This window comes from Apaloderma vittatum, unplaced genomic scaffold (assembly GCF_000703405.1).
Source record: "Apaloderma vittatum isolate BGI_N311 unplaced genomic scaffold, ASM70340v1 scaffold19070, whole genome shotgun sequence".
NCBI classification, from domain to species: domain Eukaryota; kingdom Metazoa; phylum Chordata; class Aves; order Trogoniformes; family Trogonidae; genus Apaloderma; species Apaloderma vittatum.
Window position 1 is genome coordinate 7,787 of NW_009695244.1, and position 17,520 is coordinate 25,306.

General features: G+C 44.5%; 1 protein-coding gene across 1 annotated transcript in view; it reads left to right on the plus strand.

Moving 5' to 3' along the window:
- SLC38A1 (solute carrier family 38, member 1) overlaps nucleotides 1-13,361 on the plus strand; it is a gene marked incomplete at its 5' end in the record, with an annotated part of 19,850 nt that extends 6,489 nt beyond the window's left edge. The window contains 11 exons of the mRNA XM_009870742.1: nucleotides 1,020-1,112; nucleotides 1,424-1,505; nucleotides 2,646-2,728; nucleotides 3,621-3,679; nucleotides 3,802-3,927; nucleotides 6,110-6,189; nucleotides 7,289-7,389; nucleotides 10,620-10,738; nucleotides 11,285-11,426; nucleotides 11,536-11,633; nucleotides 12,989-13,361. Of these exons, the coding sequence (XP_009869044.1) occupies nucleotides 1,020-1,112; nucleotides 1,424-1,505; nucleotides 2,646-2,728; nucleotides 3,621-3,679; nucleotides 3,802-3,927; nucleotides 6,110-6,189; nucleotides 7,289-7,389; nucleotides 10,620-10,738; nucleotides 11,285-11,426; nucleotides 11,536-11,633; nucleotides 12,989-13,090 (1,085 nt within the window). The remainder of the gene's footprint in view (nucleotides 1-1,019; nucleotides 1,113-1,423; nucleotides 1,506-2,645; nucleotides 2,729-3,620; nucleotides 3,680-3,801; nucleotides 3,928-6,109; nucleotides 6,190-7,288; nucleotides 7,390-10,619; nucleotides 10,739-11,284; nucleotides 11,427-11,535; nucleotides 11,634-12,988) is intronic.
- Between the last annotated feature and the right edge of the window lie 4,159 nt (nucleotides 13,362-17,520).

A 17,520-nucleotide genomic window follows, 5' to 3' on the forward strand; every position in this document is an offset into this window, starting at 1 on the left:
GGCAACAATCTCCGAAGCCAGATTTTCAAAATTATCTGTGCACAAAAACACTGTGATTTTTTTAATAGGTAATTTGGACACACATGAGTTGCTGTTACAACATATATAATGACAGCAACTGCCCATTTACATTAGGTACGTATGCCTAATTGTGGACATATTTATGCCCTGTTAGTTCCCAAAATCTAGGCCCTGGCTTCTATGCTGCTGGTACATTTAAGCTCAAACTTATTATTTATACAAGCTTCAAAGCAGAAATGTCAGCTGTAAGGAATATAGAGAAATATAGAGAAAGCCAAACAATGGGATGCATTTAAAAAGTTGTGTAACATCCGCAATATTTCTCTTTCTGTTCTCGTGTATCTCGCCATCTTCACAGTCCAGTCATTTTCTCAGCCAAAATCACAGCCAAGAAAGCTTGACAGATATTTAAAGAGAATTTTTACTTATAATTTACACCTTTCCCTGCTTTTACCGAAAACATACCGCACTGAGAATTCACAGGTTAAGGCTCCATCATTAGAAATTGTAAATCATCCTGTAACACAGTGGCTGCCCTCATTTGGATCGGTCAGTCAAAGCAAGCGAAGCTGCAGAACCTCAGCTCTGCGTCTGCTGCGGCCAGGCTGCCGGTGCTGACTTGTGGGACCTGCTGTCCCAGCCTTGTCTGGAAGGGAGGATTTCTATGTCACCCTCGTTGCGGGCACAAACCTCATATGCCAGGATGGGGATACCAGACCTTAACATGTCACTAGGGGTATAGACAGACTCATTAAAGAGATGTAATAGCCTCATTAAGAGCTTCCATTTCGAAAGTGACTGGTAGCCAACAATAACATTTATAGATGTCAAGAAAACGTTCCTGGATAAGTTTCAGCCCTCATAATTACAAGAGGGCTCTTTATTTACTTGCAAAGGGCAGATATGGCTGCACAGATGGGTGGAAAGGAATCATGAATGTTTTGACTCAACAGCCTTCACTGGTTTATTTATTATTTTTCTCATTTCTTTTCATGCAGGCTGCATGGTGTATGAAAAGCTGGGTGAGCAGGTCTTTGGTACCGCAGGGAAAATGATTGTCTTCGGATCTACGTCTCTCCAGAATGTTGGAGGTAAAGGAGGTGTATTGAAAAATAAAACCCAGGAAAATCTTAATAATGCTACGGCTGTCAACCAATTGGGTTCCTCCTTCTTTCAGTGACATCTTGGGATCTTCATGCTCCTCAGTATAGCTGTGGCTAAGACTTTGCATGCAGCCTTTTAAAAATGCTGTATTACTGAGTGATCAGGAGTTTACAGTCAGTTACAGTTTGGGGTCTTCCATCATCAGATGCTGATGTGGGAAAAGGCTTAGGATGCTTCCCTGTACTTGTTCCACAAAATATCTTGCCCTTTTTCTAAACTGACTTTCTTCTTCCCCCAGCAATGTTGAGCTATCTCTTCATAGTCAAAAATGAGCTGCCTTCTGCCATAAAGTTTCTAATGGGAAAAGAAGAAACTTTTTGGTAAGTTGAATTAATTTTCGTGATTCGATTATAGAATCTAATGTTGTGTAGATAAGTTTAAGCATACATTTGTAAAAGTTCTTAAGTATTGAGTATGCTAGGTTTGCCAAAGTCCATTTTCACGGGAGTATCTTAGGGGTTTGATAAAAAGAGAAAGAAAAGAGAATGGACAGGAAATGAAAGGTGAAGACATCAGTAGTTACTCTGTCTGCACACCAGATTTTCATGAAGATTTATGATTTATACACACCACTCAGTTATCATAGTTTCCAATCTTTTATAGCATTAGGCAACACCTGAAGATATCAGGAACAACGCAAGTTTAAGTTATTATGTATTTCCCTGTGTTCTTGGCATCTTGCTCCTGAAAAACTGTCTATAGCATGAAATTCTTCGATACTAACATATTTACAGCAATAGAATATTATACATGGATTTCTGCATCCTTGACATTTACCAGCTTCTTCAACAGAGGGGTGGTATTTCCTTACAGTGGTAAACATCCTTTGTACTTGTAAGGAACAGAAGAAGGTAGAGATCCTATTCCTCAGGCTGTCATGCTAAATTGGTCCAAGGAGTGGAAATAGGACATACAGAATGTGACTAACTCTGTCCCTTTTCCCCTGTCTTGCTTTCCAGCAGGATTCAAAGCCCTTTGCTAGAAGGAGACACAGCCTTTTGCTGGCTGGTGCATGCCGGCTCATGGGAGCCCGCTTTGCCGCTTCAGGCACGTGCCTGGGTGGTTTAGCAAAAACAGGTCATGGTGCCCCCCTCTCAGCCTCGCCCCACTGTGCCGCCCTTTGCATGATCTGGCAGGGCGGCTTATTATATATCAGGTGATGGAGGGTCTTGTTCTGCCCCACTCACTGACCTCAGCAGCAGGGTGATGTTTTGTCCGGTGACTCCGAAAATCTTCTGCATCCGTGTTAGAGCAGTGCCGGCTTTTAAAGGCTGGATACTTAAAATGAGTCTGCAAAGTTTCGATGCGGCTCCCATCTCTCCTTGTGTAGAAGCCTGTAGGATGAGGAGACCAAAGCTAGATCTGTAATTGCAGGGATGAAAGAGGATGACTGAGCATGAGGAAAGCCAGAGAGAGTTTAATGTGTACTCACAATGGGGTTTTTTTAATGTTTTATGCAGGGCATGGTACGTGGATGGGCGGATTCTTGTTGTCACGGTGACATTTGGTATAATCCTCCCTTTATGTCTCCTAAAGAACTTAGGTAAGATACAAATGCCATTGTGGGAATAAAATAAAGGGAGCACAGACATCATGCCCCTGACACCCACACTGGCAGCTCAAATATAAGGAAAATATGTGCTTTTATTGTAATTGAAGCGGTCTCCCTGGTCCAGGAATAAGCTGTGTTTTGAGCACCTTGGAACAAGTGGGCCCAAAACGTCACAGAAGTTCAACTCAGTATAAACCAGCTTCATCCACAGAGTTGTGGAAATTGATATTAAAAATATAGTTAAGAGGTTCTTCATACCGTAAGGCAATTTTATTTTATGTGTCTCCTGTAAAAATAAGTGCACAAATTGCAAGATTACAAAAAATAACTTTTTTTTTCTATCAGCATCAAAATTTTTAGTGGTGAGGTTAATTTGAGGTATTGGACTTTGAAGTAAGATGTGTATAGATGTCAAATGTGTTTGAATGCATAGTAGGTACAACATGTATCTTTTAAAACCATGCAACAAATTCTGGCATTGAAGTCCTGTTGTGATCTTCCTTTTGAGAAGATAACCCATACTCGTCTGACATGGCTCATCACAGGGAATCTGGGTCATGTTTTGATTACAACTGCACATTTTCAGATTCATTTCAATTTTCGCGGCCCTTTTCAAAAGTAAAATTATTTAAACTGCCATAAAGCTGACCCTTGGGAAGTCAAACCGGTCAGAGCAAGGCTCACGTCTGTCTGAAAGCCGGCAGACTCGCAATGTGGGAGGGTCTCACACCAACAGGGCATGTTTTTGTCCTGCACAGAAGCTCTCGATACCTATTAAATGCATAACACATTTAAACTTCTCATGAAACAGCAAAAAAAAGTGAAAACCAAGATAGGGCTAATAAAATAATTTCGTATGAGATTTCCTTTTAATTTCTTTCAGGGTATCTTGGCTATACCAGTGGATTTTCATTAAGCTGCATGGTATTTTTCCTGGTAGTGGTAAGTTCAGCTTGCCTTCAAGAGTCACTTGATCGGACATTCACAATTTCTCTGATGTTTTAATTGTAATCTGCTTTTTACTCTTCCTTGTAGCAATTTAGTGTCTTCCACTCTTGTTCTAGGTTATTTACAAGAAGTTTCAAATTCCCTGTGGTGGACCGGAGCTAAATGCAACATCATCTATCCTATCAAATAGCTCAGCACATGAACATATTTGTAAGCCAAAGTATGTTATCTTTAATTCCAAGGTATGTCTCTTTTTATAATACTTATTTTTAACTCACATAATACAGACACCTACACCTCGTGTTCTTAATCTGATCAGCACCACGTAGGGCCTGATTCTCGGTGCTTCCACTTGTGCTCTAGTGATGAACGCACTTGCCCAGTCTTACGGAGATGCCGTGCTGAAGGTACCTCCTCGCAGTCTTGCTCTGCCCCAGTAGTAGTTGTGCTAAGGCTGTGAGCCTGACCTACCGCCAGACAATTAAGACTTTATTTGGGAGTTTTCCTTTCCACTGCTCCTTACTGTCGGTGCTGCAACTGCGCCTTTAGGCTGTAGTTCAGCAAAGGCCGAATAAGCCATTCCTGCATCCGAAGCCCAGAAGTAATCCCTCTGCCCTTCTGCGCACAAACCACTTCTTTGTGACAGGGTATGTGTTTTCGTATCCATATGGTGAACTGGATCCCGAAAAGGATACAGTTGAAAGCTAATCCAGCAAAAATGTGATTGCCTTTCAGCTGGATGCTTTCCTCCATCGGCACACAGCTGCAGGAAAAGTTGTGCCAAGAGAATGCGAAAGAGCAACTGGCTGTAGCTGTGGGAGCAGGAGGATTGCTCCTGTCAGCTGTGCTGGGACACAGCACTCGTTAACCAGCACCTTATCCAGCAGGGCAGGGTCCTCGGGGTGTTGCTGTCGCGTTCATAGGGAATAGCACATGTATCGCATATGCATGCAAAAATTATTTTTTTTTTAAATTCCATCCTCCTAGCTTCAGTTGGAGAAGCCAGTGCAAGCACTTTTCTTTAGTTGAGGGTAGCCATCAGTCCAAATCAGGTGTGATGGACCAAAAATTAGTTAACTTGGTGTGCAATAGCAGCCTAGGTGCAGGTGTTTTTTAGCGTTGAAAGGCAATCGCCTTCTCCTACAGTAAGTATCAGCATTTGCCTCAGAATCAATGGAGGCACATCGGAATGATCAGTCCATCCCAGCTAGGCATGTAGGGGCTGAACTCTAGAGATTTGCCCTTGGGGCTAACAGTTCACCAATCACTTTAGAAACTTTGGTGTGTGAGAGGAGAGACAGTTTCACAGAATCAGAGGATGGCTGAGGTTGGCAGGAACCTCTGGAGGTCATCTGGTCCTACTGCTCAAGCAGGGCCACCTAGAGCTGGTTGCCCAGCACCATGTCCTGGCAACTTCCAAGTGTCTCCACCGTTGGAGACTCCACAACAATAACGTGCTGTGAGTGAGGGAGAGAAGGCAGCACAGGCCTGGCTGAGGAAGGACAGCTGGAGAGCAACCAGCATATTTAACCAATATGTTGGTCCTGGGGCATACCCCAGGATGACTTCTGTGGATTGGGGATGCCTGTGGCCAGCGCAAGCAGGTCTCAAAGGGTGAGGGAGAGCTGCATGTAGGGGTGGACTCATTCTGTGCTCGCAGGAGGACCTGGTTTTCCTGTGATCTCTGCTCGTACTCGTTCCCTGGGGAGAATGGAAGTGCTTAGGTGCTGAGATCATTTGTGAAGTTTTGCTGTACTCTGAGGACTGAAACCCACTCAGGTTTTTGGTGGAGAAGGGGGTGAGGTCCCCGCCGGAGGCCTCTTGCGCTTCCTGGTGACGTAACAGTCTCTCTCTTTCCCCAAGGAAAAGCATGCTCCCTCCACAGCCCTCCTAGCCCTTTTATTGGCCTGGGAAATGAAGGGACTCAGTCTGGTACCTTGAAATATCCATTTATTTGTAAGTTCTGCATTCTTCTTCTCTTTTCTTACAGTCTGGATATGGGCTTCGTCTTCAGGACTTCAGCCTTAGCACCACGGGTGCACACCCCTGTCCATGCCAAAGCAGGGTAGCATAGCAGTGACCCACCAGACATCCCTTTTACACGTGACGAGGTGTTAGTAGCGAGGTGGCAGTAGCTGGGCAGGGAAACCCACCTCAGGGAGCAAAACCAGCAGATGCGTGCAGTGTCAGGACTGTCTTCACGCAACTTGCATAAAGACTTTGTCCTCCCACTGACAGAGTGTTGCTCTCCATATTTCACTGAATACGTGCTAATCAACAGGTCTTCTGCCTTCTCTGAAGGCTCTCAACATTCAGTTGAAGAGTCCAGAGAGCTGGCAAGCTGAAGTGGTTGAACACGGATCATTTCTTCACAGCACTGGGGAAATACTTCTTAACTTCTTTTCTGAAATTCTCTCCAAACAGACCGTGTATGCTTTGCCCACTATTGCTTTCGCGTTTGTGTGCCACCCATCGGTCCTCCCAATTTACAGCGAACTTAAAGAGTAAGCCTTTCTCTTTTTTTCTTTTTTTTTTTTCCCAGTTAATTGTTTTGAACCGCTTTACATGGAAAATGTTAGCGCAGAGGTGCTCTGAGTCATTTGTGCCATTTGGAGGAGATGTGCTTTAATAACACCCAACAAGCCAACGAGTGTGGCTGACAGCAAATCTGGCCTCCTAGGCGTGCTGCTGGGACAGGGATGAGGGAGGTTGAGGACAATGCAATACTTTGAGAGTTTTCTCTGGAAGTACAACAGCAGCCTGGGGAGAGCCAAGTTGTTCTGGTGTCGTTACTTGGCACCGGAGAGAGGCGTGCGTTCAGCTAACAGCGTTTGTTCCAGTGCAACTAAAAAAATGTTGCAGTACCAGGGAAAAAACAAAAGTACTTTTAGCCTCGCCTGTACTAAAAGACCTTTGCCAATACAGATGTATTGCTGACACCTCTGGCTGGGCGAGGCTGTGGGGAGCTGCAAGTGCTTTGGGGGAGCCCCAGGGGAGAGGTCGGGGTCAGTCCCACCCACGGGTGCCCTCAGGTCCCAGTTATTTGAGTTTCAAGTGACTTCAGCAGGTTCCCAGGTGCCTATTTAGGGCATCCCCACGCGGATTTAAAAGTCTAAGTTTAGGTACTGGAGTGCAAATATTTCAGAACAAATACCTAAAGATGAAATGTTTACACTTAAACTAGTTTACAGGTCTACAGTGGTCTGCATACATTCATTATCTTCTACCCACGTGGACACAAAAAATTCTCTGCAAACATTCAGAATGGTGGGGGTTTTTACCTTCCATAATTTTACTCTTCCTTTATTTTGATCTTCTAATCTAATTACTGAAGTGTTTAGGGGCTATGTCTCTCCTCTCTGTTTAAGCGAATATGCCTGGGGAGCAGAGCCACAGGGTGGACCTACCTACTTGGGATTTAAGTTGTTCCCCTAGTCCTTCTCTTGCTTGCGCAGCTGTCAGTGAAATCCTGTTTTAAATGAAAATGCATTCATGAGTTTCTCCGGAATTATGATGTTTATTCTAAGATTTAATACATTTTTAAACAGCTATTGAAAAACCCAGTCCAACTGTTTTTGTGTTCTTTTTTTCTTCTTTCTCCAGCCGTTCACAGAAAAAAATGCAGTTGGTTTCAAATATCTCATTTTTTGCCATGTTTGTGATGTACTTTATGACTGCCATATTTGGCTATTTGACTTTCTATGGTAAGTGTGCAGTTCTTTACTGATCCAAGTAGAAAGGAAATATATGTGAAATCAATAGCGTATCTCAGCTGGAAAGGAAAGTCCCATCCTTTTGCAAATAATTTTTGTTAAAATGTTCATATTGAAGGTACAAAGCCTTTCCTCCTTTTTCCCTGTGGATGAAAAGCACAAGTGAAAGTATTATTTGCAAAAGGCATATTCAGAATATGGGGGAGAGATTTGTTTAAGAGAATGGGGAATTAGCTGGGCCCCACTAAGATTTTTCTTCCAAGGTCCTCACCTGAATGTGTACATTGGTAATGACTGAGGTGTGCATATCTGCATAAAAAGTGAGACAGATTTGAGAGCGGGTCCTAGGAGACGAGTATCAAATCAGCTATCACAAATTTTTCATTTTCTTATTGATGCTTTCGTCATAGAGGCAAAGGACCAAACATTTTCCCTGTGTCCCTAGAGCTGACCCCTTCAGATCTTGATTAAATAAGCCGTGAGTAAAGGTGGCGAAGCTTCGAGTGTTGTCCCAGCTCAGCTGTCAAAGGATGATTATTTCAGTGTTTTGAGATTTGCACCCCCGTTTCTTCTCATGCACATCAGTTCACTCAAAGAAGCAAAAGAATTGTGTTGTATCACTAAAGGATGCAACATGCACGCCCTAAAGGACCTAATTATTCAGTAAAGTAGAATAAAGCATGTATGTCACCCAGGAAGGTACTTCCATGTTCCAGTATAATGGGAACCTTGAAAATTAGGTGTTTTTCCATGGACCATTAAGGGGTTACAAGACAGACAGCAAAACTGGTGTCTGCCTTTTACCTCAGAGTCACCAAAAGGTCATCATCAGTCTTCTCCACTCTATTCCAAGTGACCTTTTTGTTATAATCTCCTCATTCATGATACTGTTCCTCGTGAGCCATGTATTGCAAGAGAAACAAAATAAGTAAACATGAAATGTGGCATTGTTTTTTTTTGTTTTTTTCAAAGGTGTTCCTATCTCATATTTGTTTTCTCAGGCTCTCATTCTGATTATGAGGCCTTGAGTCTGCATGCATTGAAGTAACTTGAGGTCGTCTGTTCTAATTTTCCCAATAAAACCGCAAACGAGCTGCAAGTGACAACAGCAACAGCTGTTCTCATCCAACTGCTCCCGTCTAACACATTTTCGTAGAAATGCATCGAATTAGCATCCCCAGGGAGCAAGTGGGTGTAAATCAGCGCGGACCCCTTCGCTTTGGCAGGGAGGAGATTCTGATGTGATTGCCCCAGGGATCTGAGGAGGCAGATCCGTGGCGCTCCTCTCTGGGAATCTCCCACACCCCTCAAGGACGAGGGTCTGGAGTCCATGGAGGAGGTAGGGGCTGCGTCCTTCTGGCCCTCCCCAGGGGGAATGGCGGAGAAATCCCTGGGGTGTCTCATGTGCCTCTCCCCACGGCAGGCGTCCCTGCTCCCCAGCCCCAGAAGCCCACGGGGGTGGAAGCTGTGAGGCTCTGCTGGGGCTTCCACAAGGGTCAGTGCCATGGCAGGCAGCAAAAAAGACACCAAGGGGGCATAAAATTCCTCCACTTTGATCCTTCTGCCCCTTGAAACTGGCAAGACCTTACCTTTCGTATGTTCACGTACAGTATTCTAACCCTTTTCTCTACCCTTATGTGGGCAAGAACAGCATTTTTATTGTGGCCATTTCTTCTTTACACCAATAGTACTTGTCTGTTTGCTGTGTTCTCAAAAGTGTTGCAGTGATGACTATATTTACATTGCAGAATTACAGAAAAGAGGTGTTTTTCTTCCCCTAAAAGGTCACACTGTGGTTGGGCTCTGTGGTGTATCTAGCTGAAAGGAAAACAGACCTTCAACTGTAAGCCTTGCCCTTCACTTCCTACCTGGCTGCAGTCCGTGAGCGGTACAGAAGTTGCAGTCTGTGCTCGCAGGAGCAGAGTAAGCTCTGTGTCGCAGAAGCTGTGCATGTGCCCGGCTTGAAAACCCCACTCTTGTAATCTGCAGGGAGGTGGGAGAGCGTTTTCTTTCTCCTGGTGGGGATTCAAGCACTGTGTAGGTGGTGGTGACCTGTGGTCTCTCCCCAGAAGGGTGTCCTGGGGGGGAGCGCAGGCGTTTCGCCGTGGGACACGTTTCTCTGTCTCCAGGAATACAGGAGGTTTTACTGAGTGCCAAAGATTTTAAATCAGGCGTGGCTGACGAGTTCCCTTTAAGGACTTTGCTTTAAGAGTGGTTATGTTTTACCACCAGCTTTCTCAGATTAGCAGGCAGAAACCAAACATAAGCCTGAAAAGGGGCAGCGAGTACATTTTGTGGCACGCTTTACAGCCGCCCCCCCCTTAGATTATTGCTCCTAGGTATTTAAAAGTTAAAAAGCAAACACATAGGTCCCTCAGCAGCTTGGTTTTGTGGGTTTTTTTCAGTTGGTTAGCACATGCAGACCCACTCTGCACTATTTATCACAGCTTCAAGGAAACATTTTTGCAGGAGATCGTATTAAAACGTCACCTGCGCCTCCGCATTAAGCACACCCCCGCTTCCCCCCATGATTTTTCTGGGCTGCTGGGGCCACCAACTGGTGCAGGGCTGGCTGCAGGCACTGGTGGTGGGGCTGACAAGTTCAAGAGAAAAACCCATCAGGGCAGCCCTTGGAGGAGCTGCCAAGGGATTTGAGAGCAAATGTCAGAGCGTCCTACTGAGAGCTGACCCAAGATAGGCTTTGTTCTCGGTTGGGAACAGGGGCACTGCTTTTCCCTGGAAGTTTATTTGCTGTTTAGATAAATTTAGCTCTAAACCTTGTAGTTTATATTAAGTTCAGCCTTTGCAGTGCATGTGGTTATTTTTATATCATTTGAATATTAAAAAAAAACACCACCAAAAACATGGAGCCAGTTACAAATAGCTTATTTCTCTTTGCTTATTTTTTATATATATGTATATATGTAAGCAAGCTTTCGTCTATGTCTCACTGTTGTCTTTCCTACAGTGAAAAATACCTTAGGCTTTAGGCATGTGCTGTCTTGAATTAGGATTCCTAAGTCAGGCCTCCAGAGGATTAATCTGGAATAATAGGATCATTAGGATTTGGTTCAAAGTGCTGTTTTAACTCGAGAACGTTTCATTCCGTGCTCTTTTTGCAGATAAATCACTTGTTGTTCAAGAAGGCTGTTGTTAAGCCATGATTTTTGTGAGCGAGTTGCCTGTTTGCCAGAACACTTACCTTGCTGTCCTTTCCGTAGACGATGTGCAGTCAGATCTGCTTCACAAGTACCAGAGCAAAGACGACATCCTCATCCTGACCGTGCGCTTGGCTGTGATCGTTGCGGTGATACTCACGGTGCCGGTGCTGTTTTTCACCGTAAGTTAAAAGCTCCACGTGGTTTGGAAGTCGGTAACGGTTGTACACGGCACCGTCCTTCAAACCACTGTCCAGAGGTTGCCGAGACAGTGATGTTGCAGCTACAAAAACAGCTTGAGCTTGGATCAGTCTTCTCCCACACCAAGACTCCCACTAACTTCTGGACAAGTTCTCCCTGCAGGAAATAAAACAATTGCTTTTGGTCTTAAAACTGTTTTAAATTGAATCCACAAGGGCCCTGTCTTAATTCACGTTACCTCACTGGAGCAGGCTCAGAGGTGGAGTTAATTTTTAAGTGTAGAAGGAAGTGTTAGAAAAAGAGTAATATCCTAATGCAGATACAGGTATACCTACAGTTTTGAAATAATCAAATTAATTTTAAGGATTATTTCAAAGGATGTTACAGAGACCCAAACATTTCTGACAGATCTATGCAGCACTTTTTATCACATGAAGAACCAGTTAAAATAAATATGAGAAGCTTTGAATTGGCTTATAGATTATTCCTGACAGAGAATATCTCTCTCTCTCTCTCTTTTCCTGCAGGTGCGTTCATCATTGTTTGAGCTGGCTAGAAAAACAAAATTTGACTTAGGCCGTCATGTTTTGGTTACTTTTGTTCTTTTGGTTATCATCAACCTGTTAGTCATTTTTATACCATCCATGAAGGATATTTTTGGAGTTGTAGGTACAGTATCCTGGTTTTGTACTACTAATAAAAAAACTGTTGCTGATCAGCAACACAATAATTAGCTGTTGCTGAGAGCCAACAAAACTAATTTATCTGAATTTTGCAGGGGTCACTTCTGCCAATATGCTGATTTTCATTCTTCCTTCATCGTTGTATTTAAAAATCACGCAGCAGGACGGATCAAAGTTGACTCAGAGGATTTGGGTATGCATTCCTTTCCCGTCAGTGCAATGTTTTCTCCTTGTCATTCCTTATAATGTCCTAGATCCTTGTAATGTCCAATTTGAATGTATATGTGAGCTTCCTCATGTTACTCGCCTCCTTGCTTCAGTCAGCTGGCAGCTGTGCTTGTCCTTCTCCTTTGCTTAGCCAGGGATTTCTCAGTGGAGGGCCCGCACCATGCAGGGCACCTTGTCTTCTGGGGGGACCTTCTCTGAAAGTCAAGGGGCTTTTCCCCTGGATGGCAACCGGCAGCTCTGCAAGCAGCTGTAGCTGTCAGTAGCGGAGGAGAGGGAACCCCTCCAGCCCACTTCAGCAAACAGAATCACAGAACTACTGAGGCTGGAAAAGACCTCTGAGATCATCGAGTCCAGCCTATGGCCCAACCCCATCACATCGGCCAGACCACGGCACTAAGAGCCACATCCTCTCAGCCCAGCAAGCTTTGCCCATTTCAGTGTGTCGATCTGGAAGTTGTACAAAGCACCCTGTTTGTGATCTTCCTCATGGCCTGAGTCAGGGTGCTTCATCTGAGTATGAGGAAGAACTTCTTTATTGTGAGGGTGACAGAGCACTGGCACAGGCTGCCCAGGGAGGTTGTGGAGTCTCCTTCTCTGGAGATATTCAAAACCTGCTTGGATGCAATCCTGTGTAGTGTACTCTAGGCAATCCTGCTTTAGTGGAGGTTGGACTAAATGACCTCTAGAGGTCCCTTCCAATGATTCTGTGATTCCACCAGAAGCAGCCAGCTGAAACATAAGCTCTTTGGCATGCATGAGCAGATGGGAATGGGCCTTGGAAAGGTTTTCTATGAGCCCCAGGAAAAGCTGCAGCTGAAAAGTCACAATGCTCCTGTGTATTCCCAGTCTAATGGGGCGTGCACTGGAAGCATCGTAAGGTCAGATCTTCCTGCTCTGGGCAGACAGGCAGGAAACACGTGTTTCTGCTTGTGGCTCCATCCACAGACCCCAAGACGAAAGGGCTGAGCTTCGACGGACACATACCCAATGGGAAGATTATACTTATTTCTGTGAGGCTTTGAAAAGGGCAGAGCCGATCGGTCCTAAAAACAGACTCACTTAATCCTCTTTAGGGATGATCGGTGTTTAAGAAGTGCATTGAAGAGAGAAAAAAATTGGTTTTGGTGTTCAGCAAGTAATTATTAATGACACTAATCTGTTTAATTATCTATGGGTCTTGTCTTTACCAGAAGTTTTATCCCATTTTAGCTGATAACTTTGATACATCACCTTGTAAATCTCCTTAGGAGGAGAAGTTAACATACTTGAATTAATTGTCTTTTCTTTTTATTCATTAATTTTCTCTCGTTTTTCTTCCAGGCTTCTCTTTTCTTGACACTGGGGATAATGTTTTCCCTAGTGAGCATTCCGTTGGTCATCTATGACTGGGTACAATCAGGAGGCAGTGCTGAAGGCCACTGAAGTTCTCCTCCTTCTGAAAAGAAGACAACCCTGTTTGCTACACACCAAAATCGCAACCATCCGTTCTGTTATCTATTCCATCTTTTGTGAGTTTACTCAAATCAAATCCGAATAATGATTATCCAGTACTGAAATTACTGTCGTAGATGTATTTTCTTGCAGAAGACAGACCCATTTTTCCAACAGGCATATCATTCTGTCCCCTGATACTGGGTTATCAGATCAGCGCTAAGTCTGTGTTAATTGTCTGTGAGACTATATAGAGCGTTGCTTAAAGGAATTCATCACGATTAATGTTTCCCCTCTTCCACCCATGAATTGCATTGTTCTGTTATTATCGTTAGCCCTTCAATCATAAGCTCTGCTCCTTTAGGGCAGCAGCCCCCATTGTCATCAATCCCGAATGGAGTGATATCAGTTCACGCCCTTCCCCGCCTCCCCTGTCTTTTAGCCAAAACTCTGTTCTCCAGTTGTATGCATCTGGTTTATTGGTTTGTTTGTTTGTTTTTTCTGTTTCGTGCACCATTTGCCTCACTGGGTTAAGTGTAGCATTCTGGATACAGGCACAAAAATCATGGTGAGAGCGTAAATGAGCATTAGATAAACATAGGTCCTAAATCTGATACTTCTCTCTGGTGTTCTGGTGGGGGAGCCAGCCCCAGGGCTTGGCCCTTTTGTGGCTTTGGGGAACAGAGCTCTGTGTGTGTGTCTTCATGGCAGAGTGCAGGGAGCAGGAGAACAGCCACCACCAGCCACCATTCCCCTGGAACACTTCAGTTTTGCCTGACCAGAACTAGACTTTACCCCAAACCATGAGGATTTGGGCCTGAAGAGAAGCAGACAATTTCCATAGGAAGTCTGCATTTTCTTCAGCATTAAACTGTTTACTAATGCCCCACTTCTCTCAGAAAAAAAAAAGAACAACAAACAAAAAAAACCCCACCAAGCTCCAGTTTTATCAAAACCTACACCTTTAATCATACCTCAAACCTTTTCCATTCTGAGATTTGTTTGTACATTCCTTGTAGAGACTAGGTCCTCTCTTGTGTCTTATCCTCCTCCCACTGAAGTCAGTGGGGTTTCGACAGCAGTGGGAGCAGGATTTGACTCACCCCGCCAAACTACTGGATTTCTAATGGAAATTGAAATCTGTAACATTCCTTTAAACAAACAGAAACACTTTTTATATTTAAAATGGTTCATTTATATTTCTCATTGCTTCTCCATTACCGTTAAAGACATTCAGTTACTACTAGCAGAAACACTGTAACTTGCATCTATGGTCCACAAAATAAGCATTTGCCTAATGCCTTATAGCGGGTGTAGAGAACTACTTGTAGAGACTCAGACGCTAAGCAGGTGATTGTCAACCATCCTGAGCAGACATCTTCTATTAGTGCACTGCCAGCAGCATAAACGCGTTCGCTTTGTGTCATTTCACCGTGTGAGCTAAGTGTCTCAGAACATGAACCTGGCTCCCACTGAAAGAACCGATGGCTGAAGGGAGCCCCGCTTCACGCCCGAAGGCTGAGCGATGCCCCCGGTATGCTCGAGCCATACCTGTCAGTGACCAGCTCGTTCCCAGTAGTTGCTTCATTTGCCAACTCCCGTTGTAACTGTGGAAAGAGACTGTCCTCAGCTGTGGGGAACCTGTCATTGCAGCTTGGTCTTTTTAAGGTTAGGGATGGAGAATTTGGGATCTTGAGATTTCTGTGAGCTATTGAATTGTCTCGGTTGCCGTTGCCTTGTTCTACATGGCTTGAAGTCACTGAGAGTCGAGACCACAGAGCACTTCTCAGGACTCTGAGAATTGGTTTCTATGGGTGACCTCCAGAGATGTTAGTTTAGGGACTTCCTTGGAATTTGGGCATTGAGGTGCGGAGCATTCATGTTGCAAAAAACTAAGCCGACTAAATCCAGACTGCCAGATCTGTACCTCTGCCTAGGCAGTATCGGCTGCTCTGCCAATACTCCACTGTGATCCAGAAATAACACGGTGGCCTCCATAGGCTGCCCAAGTCCTCGGAGTGGCCCACCAGCAAGAACAAAACTGGAAGCCTTTTCGCTCTAGGCAAAGTGACCTGCTAGACTGCAGAGTGTGTTACCTTATTCCATCTTTCTGGCCCCTCAGACCTTCCCTAACAGGCTCCCAGCAAGATCTCAGGTGCATCGTCCTTCCTCCCAAGCACCCTCCAGCCCAGCATTGAACACATAAACCGCTGAGCTACTGGGACCCCCAGGCTGAGGTCGCTCATGCTTTCCTGCAGCTGGTCTCAAGCCCTTGCCTGCGATGGTGCAGGTCACCAGTTCTCTCTGTGTTGTCTCTTTATGAGGCTGATCCCTGCCCTTATTCATAGAGAAGTCCATACCACAGCCTATGAGCCCAGATGGTGGTCAGGCTCTGGAGAGAAGAACCTATGCTTGGTTCTTATCTCCTTGCAGCTCATTCCAGGCATCCTCCCAGCTTGGGGTGTAAGTTTGGGACTCATCTTTTGCAGGCACCTGCCTCCCTGATCACTGCAGCAGGAGCCTAGCATCTCACTCCATTCTCTGACTCGGCTTGCTGGGGTTGTGTTTCAGGTTTTGAGGTGCCTTAAAATCTCTCTGGATCTTACCCTAAAAAACCTGTCTCAGACCTGACAATGCTGTACATTGTTATCCCTAAGATGCTCCAGGGCTCTCGTGCTTTCCTCCCTGCTTTATCCTTCTTCTACTACTGATTTATGAGCAGTGCAGCTCTGTGCATTGGGGGGTTGTGAGAGTGGAGATCCTGGGAATGATTTTCAAGTAGCCAGGTGTGAGCTAGAGGTCTGATCTGCTGCATAGTGTCCCAGCAATGTCATGACTGCAACATCTCCATCCCACAAATAGTCTGTAGTCTTGTGTTTAAAATACCAACCACTGAGTTTTGGCACCCAGCTTCCTTCGGCTTGAAGGGATGTTGGGTGGCTGATTGTTCCTTGCATCTTCCCAAATCTCCCCCGTCACTATCCCTCTCTCTCCTCTTTGCTGTTCTACCTTCTTTTTTCCCAGTTTATTTGTATACTGGAGTTTTACTGGATAAACAGGGAGAAGAATGAGCTGGGTGTGTGCATAGAGTGAAATTACCCCAGGTACTAGACCATCAAAGCATATCTTAGATACTGAAAAACAGATACCCAAAATACTGAGTCTTTAAATAGGCTTTGCTTCTGGGTTTCTGGAAAAAAAAGAAAAAAAAAAGAAAAAAAAGAAGAAAGAAAAAAAAGAGGGAATTTTGCTTAGACTGATTTACTGGAATCATATTTATAGATATTTATGGAAAGGAATCATGTGTTTATTGATGTCTGTGGTAATGAACGTGAAATAACGTGCTTTTTGTTTTCTCATCAGGTTTATACATTCTTAACAGAATGCAATAGACCCTGCTGTAACTGTCAACATCAGTGATGGATGACAATATTTGTATGAGGTTATCTGTAAAATGTACTGCTGTTATTCAGTTCATTTGGAATAGTGAACTTGTAGCCAACGATGTACGAGTCCCACATTTTAGCTAGGATTTTAAGAGCACAGTGAAATGCTGTAGGAGTTTCTCTGTTGTTAAATTAATAGGACCCAGAGTACCATATCTACTTAGTAGGTGGTAGCATGCTTTCTTTTCATAGAGAGTTTATCACTATGGTGAGCACTGCAAATATAATAGACTGGATGCAAATTTGCTCCTAGTAGCTACAACAAAATAATTTAAAATCCTCGTTTGCATAGTAGCAACAACTGAGTGGTGAGGGATGAGGAAGGACTAATTAGAAGCAGAGGCTCCTAATAAGACAGTAGGAGTTAATCCTGCACTTAGAAGACGGCCTTGCTGCCTCTCCTAGCCCGCAGCGCATTGCAAAGAAAATAGTCATGAGGTTAAAGCGCCCTTACAGTTGCAGAATACAGCTTCCCTGCTCTGTCCGATGGCGAACACGCCTGTTAAGTAAAACACAGCAAATTGGATTTTGGGAATAGCATCTCAGGAGCTGTGACCTCTCTGGCTGATGCTTGCTCCTGGTCAGGGGGCCAATGCCAACCTCGTGTGTCAGTGCAGACCTTTTGCGGCACTGCCAGGGCCAGAGTGTTGCCCGGCCCGTGTGCCGGCCCCGGGCAGAGCAGCCGGTCTCATCCTACGAGGTCAGGGATGAGGATGCCTGTCTGCTCCTGGGGATTGCTTTCCCAAGCCATATATCCTACCCTGCAGCTCCTGCTCCACTTGCAGTAGGGCACACTTGCAAATGCAGGCTGGATGATATATGGGTTGTTTCTGTACAATGCATAAGCACCACAGCTCTTTCTGATACTGAGTATTAACAGTAACAATTAATGGCATCTCTAGCTCATGTTTAAACGAATATGTTTCTTTGCTTGAACCTTACATTAAGGCTAAAGAGCATATTGGTGAAAACAAA